Source organism: Doryrhamphus excisus, chromosome 16 (genome assembly GCF_030265055.1).
Source record: "Doryrhamphus excisus isolate RoL2022-K1 chromosome 16, RoL_Dexc_1.0, whole genome shotgun sequence".
Lineage (NCBI taxonomy): Eukaryota > Metazoa > Chordata > Actinopteri > Syngnathiformes > Syngnathidae > Doryrhamphus > Doryrhamphus excisus.
The window spans coordinates 5,282,926-5,296,839 of NC_080481.1; the positions used below are offsets into that span (position 1 = coordinate 5,282,926).

At 46.2% G+C, this 13,914-nt stretch overlaps 1 protein-coding gene across 8 annotated transcripts; it reads right to left on the minus strand.

Annotated features, from left to right (window-relative positions):
* Positions 1–206: 206 nt before the first annotated feature.
* On the minus strand, positions 207–6,934 carry ccdc135 (coiled-coil domain containing 135). Of its 8 annotated transcripts, XM_058051520.1 has the most exons (19): positions 6,798–6,930; positions 6,619–6,699; positions 6,292–6,484; positions 5,907–6,063; positions 5,697–5,822; positions 5,433–5,627; positions 5,242–5,376; positions 4,946–5,164; positions 3,933–4,058; positions 3,783–3,861; positions 3,428–3,556; positions 3,236–3,364; positions 2,936–3,159; positions 1,898–2,095; positions 1,712–1,822; positions 1,402–1,512; positions 1,046–1,240; positions 779–918; positions 209–714 (listed from the first exon to the last, which is right to left on the minus strand). In XM_058051520.1, exons 3-19 carry the CDS (start codon positions 6,420–6,422, stop codon positions 627–629), a joined length of 2,493 nt encoding a protein of 830 aa, XP_057907503.1. In that variant the 5' UTR covers positions 6,423–6,484; positions 6,619–6,699; positions 6,798–6,930; the 3' UTR covers positions 209–626. The 8 variants fall into 8 exon arrangements, with proteins under 8 accessions (XP_057907508.1, XP_057907503.1, XP_057907501.1 ...); XM_058051525.1 differs by lacking the exon at positions 6,619–6,699 and having other exon boundaries at positions 207–714; positions 5,697–5,774; positions 6,798–6,934; XM_058051518.1 differs by lacking the exon at positions 6,619–6,699 and having other exon boundaries at positions 210–714; positions 6,292–6,422.
* Between the last annotated feature and the right edge of the window lie 6,980 nt (positions 6,935–13,914).

Sequence of the window (13,914 nt, forward strand, 5' to 3'; positions counted from 1 at the left end):
GTGAAGGAGAGGGAAGAACAGGGAAGGACAGGTAGGGACAGGGAAGGAGAGGGAAGAACAGGGAAGGACAGGTAGGGACAGTGAAGGAGAGGGAAGAACAGGGAAGGACACGAAAGGACAGGGATGGACAGGAATGGACATGGAGAGACGGAAGGACAGGGAAGAACAGGGAGGGACAGGGAGGGACAGGGAAGGACAGGGAAGGACAGGGATGGACAGGGACGGACAGGGATGGACAGGGAAGGACAGGAATGGACAAGGAGGGACAGGGAGGGACAGGGAAGAACAGGACAACACGCCCGGCCTCAGATTGGGTCTGATCTGGAGACATGGTGCCATAACTCAGCAAGGAGGTGACCACACGTGAGCAGAGAGCAGCAGCAAGCCTTATTCGGAGCCCACCAGTGCGAGTAGAGTGGTATTTGTGCGTTTTTTCACACTGTAGTGAGCCATAGACATGGCCAACTAGTGGCCTGCAGTGCACATTGCACCCTTGAACTTGTGGCTGTGTGTTGTTGTACGTGATGTAGTCTTGGCACATCAGCTGGACTCGCCTTTTTCCACACTTTATTCGACTGACAGTGACACACCGAGTGTACATGCTGTGTTGGAGAGAGTGAGAGCGTTCAGCTGAGCAGGTAAGGTGCCAGTCGTGGGTCTTGTTTGAGCCTCTGATCCAGTGCACGGTACCTCTGAGCAACTGATTTCTTGTGCCTGCAAACACTCGTAGTTAATAATTCACTTGCGTGTGTGTCTGTGTGTGTGTGTGCGCACGTACATGCTGAGGCGTTCGTTGGCGATGTGTATTTGGAAGGTGTGCTCTGCGCAGAAGGCCTGGTACTCTTTCTCCTCCTGGTGGCTCATGTTCATCTGGTTGTGTTGGTAGTGTAGTTGTTTCTTCTGCAGCGCTTGTGTGGCCTGCACACACACACACACACACACGCACACACACACACGCATGCACGTGACACACTGGCCACTTCATGGAGAGTGGGTGATGGCTGGTCTTGTTGAAGTGCAAATGATGGGTCCGTGGGTGGCGTACCTGGTCGTGGCGATCCTGGATAAGTCGGGCCTGCACGACCATGCGCTCCTTGAAGTCGCTCAGACAGTCGTCGTAGAGGCACCTCGCGTCGTCTGCGCTCACGTTCTCCATGTTGCCCAGTCGAATGAGGAAGGGGGCCAGGTAGTCCTTCTCCTTCTCATGCAACCACCTCTGCTCCTCGGCCGCCACGCGATCCTGAACACACACACACACACAGTGAGAGGGCTAGTTGGTGGCGTGTGGTGCAGATCCAGATAAAAGTGCTCAGTGAGGCCAAAAGAGGTCAGCTGTGTGTGACAGCCCCTCTCCAATGGTCACACCAGGACACTGCTGTGATGTGTGCGTCACAACCAAACCATTTCCTCTCTTTGCTTGCGGGCCTTGGCAGCACCGGTGGTGGTCCACGGCGAGAAGTGAAGAAGAATGTCTGCCTCCTCCTGCTCTCTGCAGGACACGATGTCTCCGACCTGACATCACACACACCATCATCAACACATCACATAGCAGAGCATAAATATGCCCCTGGTGGCTGTCAGCTATATGTTGATTTGTTTGGATGCCATGTCAGCGCTATGATCTTCTGGTTTCATTATCGTTTCATCATAAGGCCTAGTATTCTCTGCAGTTGAGGTTCACACAATGAGACGCCGTCATGTGACCCCTCACCTCTCTCTTGGACCTCTTGATCTGCAGCTCGACGTCCTTCTCGGCCTTGGCGAGCGCAGAGAAGAGGTCGTACAGCGCCAGCGTGTGCAGAGGTTTCTTAGTCGGGTCCACCTACACACGGGAGTTCAAGGGTCAAGATGCAGCCTCTGCGGCTCGTCAGGACTCTAGCAAGACATCAATACGCACGTGGAAGCCGGAGACCAAGTCGGCCTTGAAGCCGTGCGACTCCCGCGGTTTGACGAAGGTCCTCACGCACGGTACGAACCTGTTCTCCTCCAGGTGGTACGTCACCTCTACCTTCTTCTGGGAGGACAGAAACACTCGCTCGGCCACATCATCGTTGGCGTCCTTCTTTGGGTTCCTGTGGAAGCGCTCCACCACTTTCTGTTTGGCACAAACACCAAGGAGACTCCACTACAAGCTGCAGCCAACATTCTACTCCATCCACTTTGGTGGCACTTCAGTGGCACCTCTATACTTCATGAAGCTTTAATGACAGCTGCAAGTTGATGCTGGGACAGATGATGTCTAGTTACGTCATCATTTTGGTGATGGATGAGCCCCAGGAACTTCGCCCAGCAACAATCAGCAGATTATTCCTATTTACAGTAATCCTTTGTTTATGGCGGTTCCACATAAGGGAACTTATAAATGGAATGTTTTCATAGTTAGGGCATAGAAAACCTGTTTAAGACCTTCTAAATACAGGTTTTAATATTATTAGAGCCCTCTGGACATGAGATAACACCCCTATAGACACCGTTTAATTGCTATTACCCAATATAGTAGGCATAATAACAGGAAATATGCCATAAATAAGACATGGCCTATGTTACGGCTGCAACAGTAGCCCATGTTAAAGATTATTGGTTCATTCAAACCTGCCTGTTGTTCAAGTCTGGTGCTTGTGTGTCTCACCGAACATTACAGTAACATTACTGACACCTTGTGACTAGTGTAGAATACTACACATCACAAAGTCCTCAATGCCTTATATATATATATATATATATATATATATATATATACTATATATATTACTTGATTTAGCCGCTTGAAAATATTAATATATTAAATATACACATGTTTTAATTAATAACTATTCAACCACAACACAGCATGATTTATTAACATATTTTGAACAAACAGTAAAAATGAAACGTGTTTTTCTCGGTTTGTCATTAGATAGGAGTACCTAATGAAGTGACCATCGAGCCCACTTACCAGCAGGGGTCTCTCTTCCGGCTGGGGGTCGACATCGTCGTCTTCCGTCTCCACGGGTTGTTCGAAAACCACGTGGCGATAGTAGAGAAAGTCCTCGCGGCCCTCGAAGGTCTCCGTCATTTCCTCCGGCTTGTCCACGCGCCTCACCAGACCGTCCACACGAGCGCCGCTGAACTCCATCTCGTGCTCGCCGCCCTCTACTGCCGTGGACGTGAACCTGTGGACTGGAAACAACACACACAAACAATGCAGTAGTGGTATAGTAGTACTGATAATATAGCAAGAATAGTGCTGGCTTACATAACAGGTGGAACTGTCGTCCTGCCGTGAAGCGCTCGATGGTGATGCCAGAGACCTTGTTGACTTCTCGCTCCTTCAGGTGGTCGTTTCTGTCCAGGTACCATTCTTTCACCGTCAGCGTCTCTGTGCCTGCCACACACACACACGACACATCACACACACACGTTCATCCAAGCTAGCATGTGCACTTACAGTCCAGGTCCTTGAAGACGGTCAGTCGGGTCACCAGCCCGTCCAGTCGCAGGTAAGGAGCAAAGGTCTCCAGGTGGGCTTTCTTGTAGCGTGTCAGCTTCCTGCTTCCTGGCCAGCGTGTCTCCAAGTCTGAATGACGAGCAGCACCCTGTCTTACATCATACGCCTTAGCAGGACAAGACGGTAGTGTTTTGTCACACTGACCGCTGAGTCACTTTTTCCGCACTCCTTCTTGCTTTTGCATATTTGCTCTACTTCAAACCTCATTAAGGTCCAAATGTGCAAAATGCATATTCTAGCAATTTTTCAACTGGTCTTATGCTTTAGGACTGTCATGTCATGCAAAAAATGCTACCTTGTTTGGTGATGTTGATGTAGGAAACCCAGGACCTTGGCATCTCATACACCAGCTCCTGCTCCTCCTCCTCTTCCTCCTTCAAACACGGCAGCACGTCATCCTTCATGGTTGCGGCTACTTCCTGTCTTATTGCGAACAGTCACGTACCCAGGTCATGCCCATCATCTTCATCTCCTTCCTCTTGAGGACATTGAGAAAGAGTTGTCTCTTGCTAGTGGCCCCGAACAAGACCGGCTCCCACAGCCGGATGTCGTGAAGGTCAAACACCAGCTCCTACGTACGCACGCACGCACAAACACAATGTGGCCTGAACTGCCGCCAAGCACAGCGCGGAGGTTACGGTTCTGCCGGCATTCATCTATTTGTCGGTGTTCAATAACTCAAAATGTTCGGAATGGATTTGGATGAAATTTGGATGAAATTTGCAGGGGCATAGAAGGAGTCATTCAATTTCAGTGCTGATCTGGATCACCGTCTTTTAACATTGCAAAAAAGGACCATTTTTGGCATTTGTTATTATAAGGCCACAAGAAAAATGAGCAGAGCATAAGTCAGAGCAACATTTGGCCTTCCCGGTACACTGCGCTATCATACTAGGTGTTAGCATACTAACATTAGCATAGTAGTATTTCTGCCATTTTCACAAGGTAGAGGTCATTGTTAGATGGTAGCATGCTAATGTTAATATGTTAGCATTACTAGTATGCTAACATGAGTATATTAATATTAGCATTGTAGCATTTATAGCTGTTTTCATGGGTAAATACTCACATGAAGACTGAGCACTATCATGCTAGATGTTAGCATACTAACATTAGCATGGTAGCATTTTTGCCATTTTCATAAGGTAGACATTATTATGTTAGATGTTAGCATGCTAACCTTAATATGTTCGCATTGCTATCATGCTAATATGAGCATATTACTATGAGGATAATAGCATTTTCATTCGTTTTCATGGGTAAACACTCATATGAAGACTGAGCACTATCATGCTGTGTTAGCATACTAACATTAGCATACTAGCATTTTAAGCCATTTTCATTAGGTAGGCATTATGTTAGATATTAGCATGCTAATGTTAACATGTTAGCATTGCTAGCATGCTAGCGAGATTTTACGATGGTTGCAAACAGGTCATTGTGCTCTAGTGCACTCACTGCGCAGCCGTCCTTGCAGTCCTGCATGTTGACATAGTAGTTGAAGTTGTTCCACACACTCTCCACCCCCAGGAAGTGGTCATAAGCGGTGCTGTAGCTCTTTCCCGTGAGCGGGTCGATAAAGAAGTTCTCCTGGACGCTGCGGCACCCGGCTAGGACCAGCACCCAGCAGTGGACCCGCAGACCATTCAGTGAGTCGACGGGCGGCTGGAGAACCTCCTGCCAGAGGAGGTACCCGACAAAAACAAGATGTGAAATTAACTGAAGGTCATTTCAGACTTCCTGTGTCACGTTACCTCATGCGGCTTGGCTTTGGCCTCCGCCTCCTCCCGCTCCTTGTTGGCCTGATTGGTCAAGAAGCGGCTCTTCACCTCCCGCTCAAGTTTGAGCCCGGTTTCACTCTCAACCTTCGCCTTGGCGCTGGTGACCTGCTGGCACCATCACATTGGATAACTCACAGAGAGAAGCAGCAGGCTGTGACGCCTACCTTGGCCTCGGTGTCCATGAGGTGGCACTCGTCCAGGCTCTGGTCCAGTAGGCACATCTCCTTGCTAGCGTAGCCGCTAACGCAGTAGGCGTCGTAGTTGGCGCCCAGCAGAAGACTGCAAAGGACAGAGGCGTACTCGAAACACGTTGCCGTCTGACTGTGCAGCACTGATGTTGCGGAGAACAAGAACCTGGGCTGGAACACACTCGCATCTTCAAATAGTCGTAAACATGCTTTATTATTTGCATCGGCCATGTTGCTCACCAGCTCCACAGGCGGCTCCAGAGGAGTCAGAGACAGGAAGTCGGCCACAAACAAGGCACATCCTTCCCAGTTGAGCAGCTGCGGGTGGATGGTCATGGTGGGTCGCAGAGTGGTCGACACAAACTTCTACACGCAAAAAGGCATCACGCAAAAAGGCATCACGCACGGCGGCGGTACCGATAGAGATGCGGGTGGCGTTGTCATGCTTACCTTGACGCCGCATTCGTTGATGGGGCAGAGCAACAGAGGCTTGCGCTCGGGACACAAAAGACGATACTGGCGCCGGAAGTTGTCGGCAATGGCCAAAAGGCAGACCTCGTCAGGGGAATTCTGCTTGTACGAGTCGGGAAGGAGCGGAGCAGACCTGCTTGGAGACACCTGGCCTTAGACATCTTCAAAATGTAGTGGCGTTTCCACTTGTTGCTAGGCAGACTTGATCCTGTCAAACCCTTTTTGCCACTCACAGTGGATGACGAGGACAAAGGGCAACGAGTCGGCGGGAACGGGAAGTCAAACAGACACTCCAAAACCACAAGGACTCTTTACACACAATTATAAATGATGAGGTTGCAAAGTGTGTGTGTCGGTAACTCACAGGTACTCACTGGGAGGAGACTCTCTGACTTTCTTCTCCTCCTGCTCATCCTCCTCTTCCTCCTCCTCCTCCTCGTCGTCGTCTTCACTTTCTGACAGCTCCTCGCTGTCGGTCTCCAATATCGGCTCCATCTTTTACACAAATATTGTCAAACGCCTTCAAAAGCTGCTGCTGCTGCTGCTGCTGAATACACCTGTCAATCAAACATACCAGTAGCCAAAATAGTCCATATAAGTCCAAGAGTGTGTATAGTTATGACATATATTATTATCCATATATTGCTATCCTCGAACTTACTTTCTTACTAACTTTTACTTTCTAGCTTACTTTTATGGTGTGCAACGTCAAGCTATCACGAAACTTCTGTTTAACGCCATACGACGGAAGCAAAGAGGCGGCTCCGCCCAACTAAACAATTGAATTAAAGACAATTTCTATGACTGATCATTTCAAATTTATTACATTTTATTATTATTAATGATTATTACGAATATATGAAAACATACCGTCGTCGAGCGAGAGTTTTCCTTAGAACGTTGCTTGGTTTACAGCCGACGGCAGTCATCAGATCACCATGGTTACTGACTTGCGCACAACACTACCGTAACGATTGGTGACGCAGCGCAGCCAAACTTCAGCCTCCTGCCATATCGCTGCTGTACAGACGTAAATACAGTATGTGCTGATGACGTTCGTTTAAAAAAAGAGGATTTATAAACGTATATGGACTGATTCATGCTGCACATTCGGGGTGTGCTAACGTGGGTAAGCTAACGTGTTTGGAATGTGGGAGGAAACCGGAGTACCCGGAGAAAACCCACGCATGCACCAGACAGAGATGACCGAAGGTGGAATCGAACTCAGGTCTCGTAGCTCTGTGGCCTGCGCGCTAATAACACATAGAGTGGTGTGAAAAAATGTTTTTGGTGGATGTTTGTCACACTGAAATGTTTCAGGTCATCAAATAAACGTAAATATTAGTCAACGACAACACAACTGAACACAAAATACAGTTTATTAATGGAACTTTTTTATCATTAAGGGAGAAAAAAAGAAAACAAAGGTCTTGGGGATCATCTAGATGATTTGATTGATTCATGTTCTTTTTGTCCAGCAGTGATTCTGGGCTTGGAACTCTGCCATACAGGTCGTTTTTGCCCAGTGTCTGGTGGAGTCATGAACACTGACCTGAACTGAGGCAAGGGAGGCCTGCACTTCTTTGGATGTTGTTGCGGGGTCTTTTTGGACCTCTTGGATGAGGTCACTCCCTGGAAGGTTGACCACTGTTTCATGTTTTGTTTACTGCCGAGGATGCGCCGATCCGTCCGTCGACCTCACGCTGCCACCTTCCCTCACTCGTGAACAAGACCCCGAGATACTTAAACTCCTCCACTTGGGGGAGGACCTCATTCCCAACCCAGAGGGAGCACTCCACCCTTTTCCGACTGAGAACCATGGCCTCTGATTTGGAGATGCTGAGTCTCATCCCAGATGCAAACCGTCTCAGTAAACGCCGAAGGTCAGAGCCTGATGAGGCCATAAGCACCACATCATCTGCCAACAGCAGAGATAAGATCCTAAGGCCCCCGAACCGGACTCCCTCAACACCTTGGCTGCACCTAGAAATTCTGTCCATGAAAATTGTGAACAGAATCGGTGACAAAGGTGTAAAAGTCCTACAACACTCTTCTTGTTTCAGCTTCCACCATTTGGTCCTCTTCATCTTCCTCACCATGAGGGTCCTTCTACACCCCCCCCCATCCTATGCTGTCTGGCTACACTTTCACCTACCACTACTTTGCAGTCACTGATCTCCTTCAGATGACAGCGTCTACACAAGATGTAGTCTACCTGTGTACTCCTACCTCCACTCGTATAGGACACCCTATGTTCCTCTCTCTTCTGGAAGAACGCATTCGCTACAGGCAAAGTCAACCACCATCTGTCCTTCTGCGTTCCTCTCCTGAATACCAAACCTGCCCATCACCTCTTCATCACCTCTATTTCCTGCACCAACATGTCCATTCAAGTCTGCCCCAATGACAACTCTTTCCCTTCTAGGGATGCTCTGCATCAATTCATCAAGGTCCAGACACAATTTCCCATCCTACTTGTGGGGCATACCCACTAACAACATTGAACAACCCACCTTCAATTTCTAGCTTCAGACTCATCACCCTATGTGACACTCTTTTTACCTCCAGGACATTCTTAACCAAGTCCTCCTCCTCCATTTCTCTTCCATCTACACCATGATAGAAGAGGTTGAACCCTGCTCCTAAACTTCTAGCCTTGCAACCATTCCGCCTGGTCTCCTGGACACACAGTATGTCTACCTTCCTCCTCTGCATCATGTCAACCAACTCTCTACCTTTTCCTGTCATGGTTCCAACATTCAAAGGCCCTACTGTCAGTTCTAGGTTCTTGGCGCTCCTCTTCTGTCTCTTCTTACAGACACATCTTCCTCCTCTCCTTCTTTGACCAACAGTAACCCTGTAGGTCAGAGATGGGCAAACTACGGCCCGGGGACCACATGTGGCCCACGAAGCGTTTGAATCCGACCTGCCAGACGCTTTGTAAGTATTTCAACTTTTAACATCCAAACTGGCAACATGACTTCCAAGTCGGATGTCTTATTTAGTAAAAAAAACAAAACAAAAAAAACAATAAAATTGTAAAATGTAATTACATAGTTTGCTGTGGTCTGATGTTTAATGTTTAAAAAGGGAACATACAGCTGGTAGTATAACACTTTTATAGATCAAATTAGACCAATTTTTCAAGGAAAATAATAAGCATAAAATAGTGTGTATGTGTGTGTTTAATATACGTTCTGGGCCCCCGGACAATTTTGTTAACTCAATGTGGCCCACAAGTCAAAATATCAGCCCACCCCTGATGTACGTCAACAGCACCGATGGCGGTTGTTGTTAACCCGGTCCTTGACCGATCCGGTATGGAAGTCATATTGTTGGTTTGCATAGTTGGTTTGGCTAAATGTTTACGTCGGATGCCCTTCCAGACACAACCCTTTGTATTTGTCCTACTTTGCTGATGGTCATTGATGCACCATTCTCCGATGCCCAGAGGGCTGTATGGATGTATTTGGATGGAGTTTCCCCCTTTTTTCTTTCACCTCCTATTTGCTCCCAAATGCTGATACTATGTGGGAACCCATAAAGGTAAGATTTGATGACTTTGAGTGCTAATGTGCATCATTGTGCTAGTTCCATGTTAAATGGCTAACACTAGCAAAACACTGGACTTCAGCCGCGGTCATCAGATTGACAGCCCGTCAATAGCAGCTGGAAGTCCAATTTAGCTGGCAGTTCAATGCCAAAATCATCAAAGTGATGTAAAAATGTGAAAAGCACTGGTTAGTTCCCGTGAGTTACTGTGCTTCGATCAATCTACGGTGTGGGCCAAGGGTCAAATAGGAGGAGTGCACTTATCATCAAAAAATGACTGCCGTTGAAGGAAACGTCTGATAACGCGTTAACTTTAACAGCCTTGGTTTTAACAATAAAAGGTTTCATTTAAAAACTGCATTTAGTGTTGAGTGGTGTAGTCATTGACTAATATTTACATTTGTTTGATGATCTGAAACATTGAAGTGGAACAAAAATAAGAAAACAGGTAGGGGAAAAGACTTTCACACCACTGTATGCTAGCATGAATCAAAACGAGCATTCAATTCCCATCTAACCGTTTGCACAGAATAAGTTTTTTTGTCAACTCAACCACATTATGTAGACACGAGTCGTAACGAATGAACGACTCTGTCAGACACCCCCTGGCTTTTATTTTTGTCTTAGCAAGCCATTTTGGACCAATGTGTGCGTCATTTATTGAATGCATCCATCAGTGAGCTAGTGTATTGCCTTCTTGGGCTTCTCATGGAAAACTTTGCCATCCGCCCGGCGGACCCAGCTCAGCTTGACGTGTTTGCTGGGGGCGCTGCACTGCAAACGCCGTTCCAGCTGGCAAAAACACAACAGCGACATTATGAAGTGACGACATTATCCCGGGAGTAAAAGTGGCCTTTCTACCTGCTTGAAGATGTCCTCCATCACCGCAGGCTCACTAAGGTCCACTGAGGAGTTACTGCACGCCACACTCAACCGTATCTGTCGCTTTGACTTGGGTTGAACCTCTGGAAGGGAATATGAAGTCATGGAGTCATTCTTTCCCCACCAAGCTTCCTTTTATCAGGCACTAAACAGCACCAGCATGCGTCTCGTACCGTCAGAGCAAATAAATGCACGTCGGGAATCACAACTGGAGTCATTCCATTGAGCCGCGTTGTTGAGATCAGCCGCCACGCACGACTCATTCCGGCTCCTGTTGTCGGGTTGTCCGCTTTGCCACATCTCTGATGTGACGTTACTCCGGTCACACCACTTCCAGGAGTCCCGGGAAAGGCCGATCCAAGCCTTCTGCACTGAATGGAGCAGCTGCATGACGCGTGTGTTGTCCTGCTCGTTGGACACGGTGACCAAATCCCGGTGATACTTCCTGCAGAACGCCTGAGCACTGGCCCACGGCAGTTTATTGTGGCTGAGGATTGGCACTCCTGTAATGGATTGGGTTAGAGATACCACCTTAGAGTTACCACACGTGGCTTCACATCCCACTTCATTAAATAAACACCATTTTGTGCTGAAGGTTGAGGAAACATTCTACTTGTGAACGTAGTGTTCCCCATTGGCCACTAGGTGCCGCCAGAAGGTGAGACGTGATCGCCAGAACAGGCACCCTGTTGCAGGTTAAACTTCTTACACAATAATAGTCACTGGAGTATAAAGTCGTTTAAAGCCGGCAGAGAATAAGAAAATGTAGCAGGAAGGAGCAGTCTTAACGTCAAATCTAGCAACCTTTTCTGGTCTTTTGTTCACTTTTGGAGATTGGACAATTAAAAAGGAGAAAAAAAAGACAAAGAGGAAGCAGGTAAATATTGTGATTGTCATTTCTGGGAAATTAGTAAGCTGCCAAAGTTATAAAAACATATATTAAATAATAGTAATAATAGTAATAATAATGTGTGTAACACAGAAATGTAAAAAAGTAACAAATAAATTGTTAGAAAGCCCATAATTTACATTGCATTGTATCATTGATAATGTTCAACTTTGAGTGTCGTTTGTCCTACAGTGTTCAACGGTCAGTAAACACACCACAGGGACATTTTTTTTCCGGTTGAACAATTCATAGATCTCTAAGCCTTATTGCGCCTCATACATCATTTCACAAGGTTGATGCTGTGCGCGAATGCATAGAGGTGAGTTTTTGGCTCTGTTGTGGGAGCTGTGGAGTAGTTGGGACACCCTTTTCACGGAGTTAGGCTCACTATCAGTATCTAAGCTAGCCATGACTAACTGTTGTTTTAGTGACCCTCATGTTTGCTTGGTTCCTTGGTTGATTTCAGTGTGTAGCGTGCCTTTGGCTTATCATTATAATTGTGTAATATGAGTTACGTTACGTTACTTATCATTTATTGTGTATTTGTCTTTGTATGTATGTCATAGATTACCACAGCATAAACCTAAATAAAATCACCAAAAGAGGACAACCTTCCGTGTTCTTTGATTTGAACACACCACCTATACGAGACATCTCACAACCCGAGAAGCCTCTCCGCCACATAAATAATAAACATATTTTTATTAGGGCTGTCAAATGATAAAATTTTTTTAATCAGATTAATCACAGATTTTTAACCCATTAATCATGATTAATCACCATGTGATTAATTTAACTATGTCTGAAATATGCCCATTTTTACTGTATTTAATGAATAAAAAGATAAATGATGATATATATCATTATGTATTAAGAGCTCCAAATGAATTGGCTATGCCAATCAAGCAAAACTAATACTTAATACTCTAATACTTTGACTCTTGAATAGCAGTAGAACATTTGAATCCCACTTTAAATGTGTTACTATGAACAATGAGGGATTGTGCTCTGGGACTGTGAGGACGCTCCACCTGCCACTGCGCTATGATGGCAGACCCGTTGGACCCGAGGCGTGCTTGCTCTGGTGCGCAGGCTAAATTAAATTAATTATGCTAAAAAATGTTACGTAATTAAGGATATAAATTAGTTAACGCGTTAACTATTTTTGACAGCCCTAATTTAATATTAAAGTAACTAAAAATATATTTGAAAATATAATTAGAATAATAATAAAATTATATATATATATATATATATATATATATATATATATATATATATATATATATATATATATATATATATATATAAAGAAAATATAAAAAATGTAATGTTATTTTTCTACTTTGATTACCCTTATGCAGGCAGGTCTGCTATGCTATGCATTGGTCTGCTCCATCAAGTGTGATTGACGTGGCGACTGGAGCGGCTGAGACTTTAATGCGCGTGCCAAGCTCTCACCTGTGGACTTAACGCAGACAGCGTGAAGATGTACGCCACAATCGTCATCATTCCACAAGCCATCATCGTACATCACGACGCAATGTTCTTTGTTCATCCAGCTGTTGGGTTCTTTGGCCGCCCAATTGGTGAAGTTGTCGCTGTCGTCCAGACGTTGTCCTGACAGCGACCACGTCCAGCTGAGCCTGTCGTCGTAGAGTCCAATCCAGGCCAACTGCAAGGAACCACGTGGAGGTCGTGAGGAGGACGTGTGCCACCCCCCACCTCACTCAAAACTCTGGTCAAATAGTCTCATTTTTTAGTGCTAGATTTAGTGCTGTTTTGTGATGTTTGTGCTGCTTTCGTTTTTGAGTTTTTGAGTTTTTACCGAACCGGCCAGCCCCCCAACATGCTCCAAATTCAACCCAAGTAGTCTTGTGCTTCGTTTGTGCTGTTTTGAGCAGTTAAAATGAAGATGCCACTTTTGTGTTCGAGTTATTAACAATTTAAGTTTTGGCCTATTACATAATTCGGAACAAGGTGGGGGGGCTGGTTAGGTAATCGGCCAAGACTTAAATCGTTAAAAACAGCACAAACGTGGCACTAAAAAATGAGACTATTTGACCAGAGTTTAGAGCGAGGTGGGCGGCCAAACTCCCTTTGGACGACCTAAGACAACATGCGTGCATGCTCTCACCTTTTCTCCATTGGGCATCCTGCTGCGGTCCACCAGGTCCATAATGGCCTTCACATCCTCCCCGCCGTGCACGCTGGCAAGGTTGTGATGCCACGCTCTGCAGTGAGCCAACGCCTCATTCCAGCTCTTTGGCGCGTAAATGATATGGAAGTGGCGCTGAGCACCCGACGGCACAACACATATACCTGGAGATAGCGACATGGTTATACTTTTTATAACACCCAACGTCTTGTGAGAATGACTTGCCTGACAGCGCCGTGACAGCCAGAAGAACTTTCTCCATCTTGTCATCTGCGTGTGTCATCATGCCACTCTTATTGAATGCTTTCCTGCTTCATTTGTTTTCATGCAAACTACCGACAGAAAGCATCTGGTCCACACCAGGGTGCGGTCAATCATGATATAGACCTTCCTTTGTACGGACGGACGCCGCTATAAACTATACAAATGCTGCAAAGGCCAAGTGAGATTCGTTGTTGTGGTAACTGTCTCTCAGAAGCAGTTGAAGCTGCTGCTTGTGTTTACAT

What these genes read in the sequence shown, in the direction of transcription:
- ccdc135 (XM_058051520.1), bottom strand. Translation starts at nt 6,422, where the DNA reads ATGGAGCCGATATTGGAGACCGACAGCGAGGAGCTGTCAGAAAGTGAA. An exon ending in TCTCCTCCCAGTGAGTACCT is followed by an intron (nt 6,064 to 6,291) that starts GTGAGTTACCGA and finishes GGTGTCTCCAAG; the next exon opens with CAGGTCTGCTCCGCTCCTTC. An exon ending in CCAAAGCCAAGCCGCATGAG is followed by an intron (nt 5,165 to 5,241) that starts GTAACGTGACAC and finishes CTCCTCTGGCAG; the next exon opens with GAGGTTCTCCAGCCGCCCGT.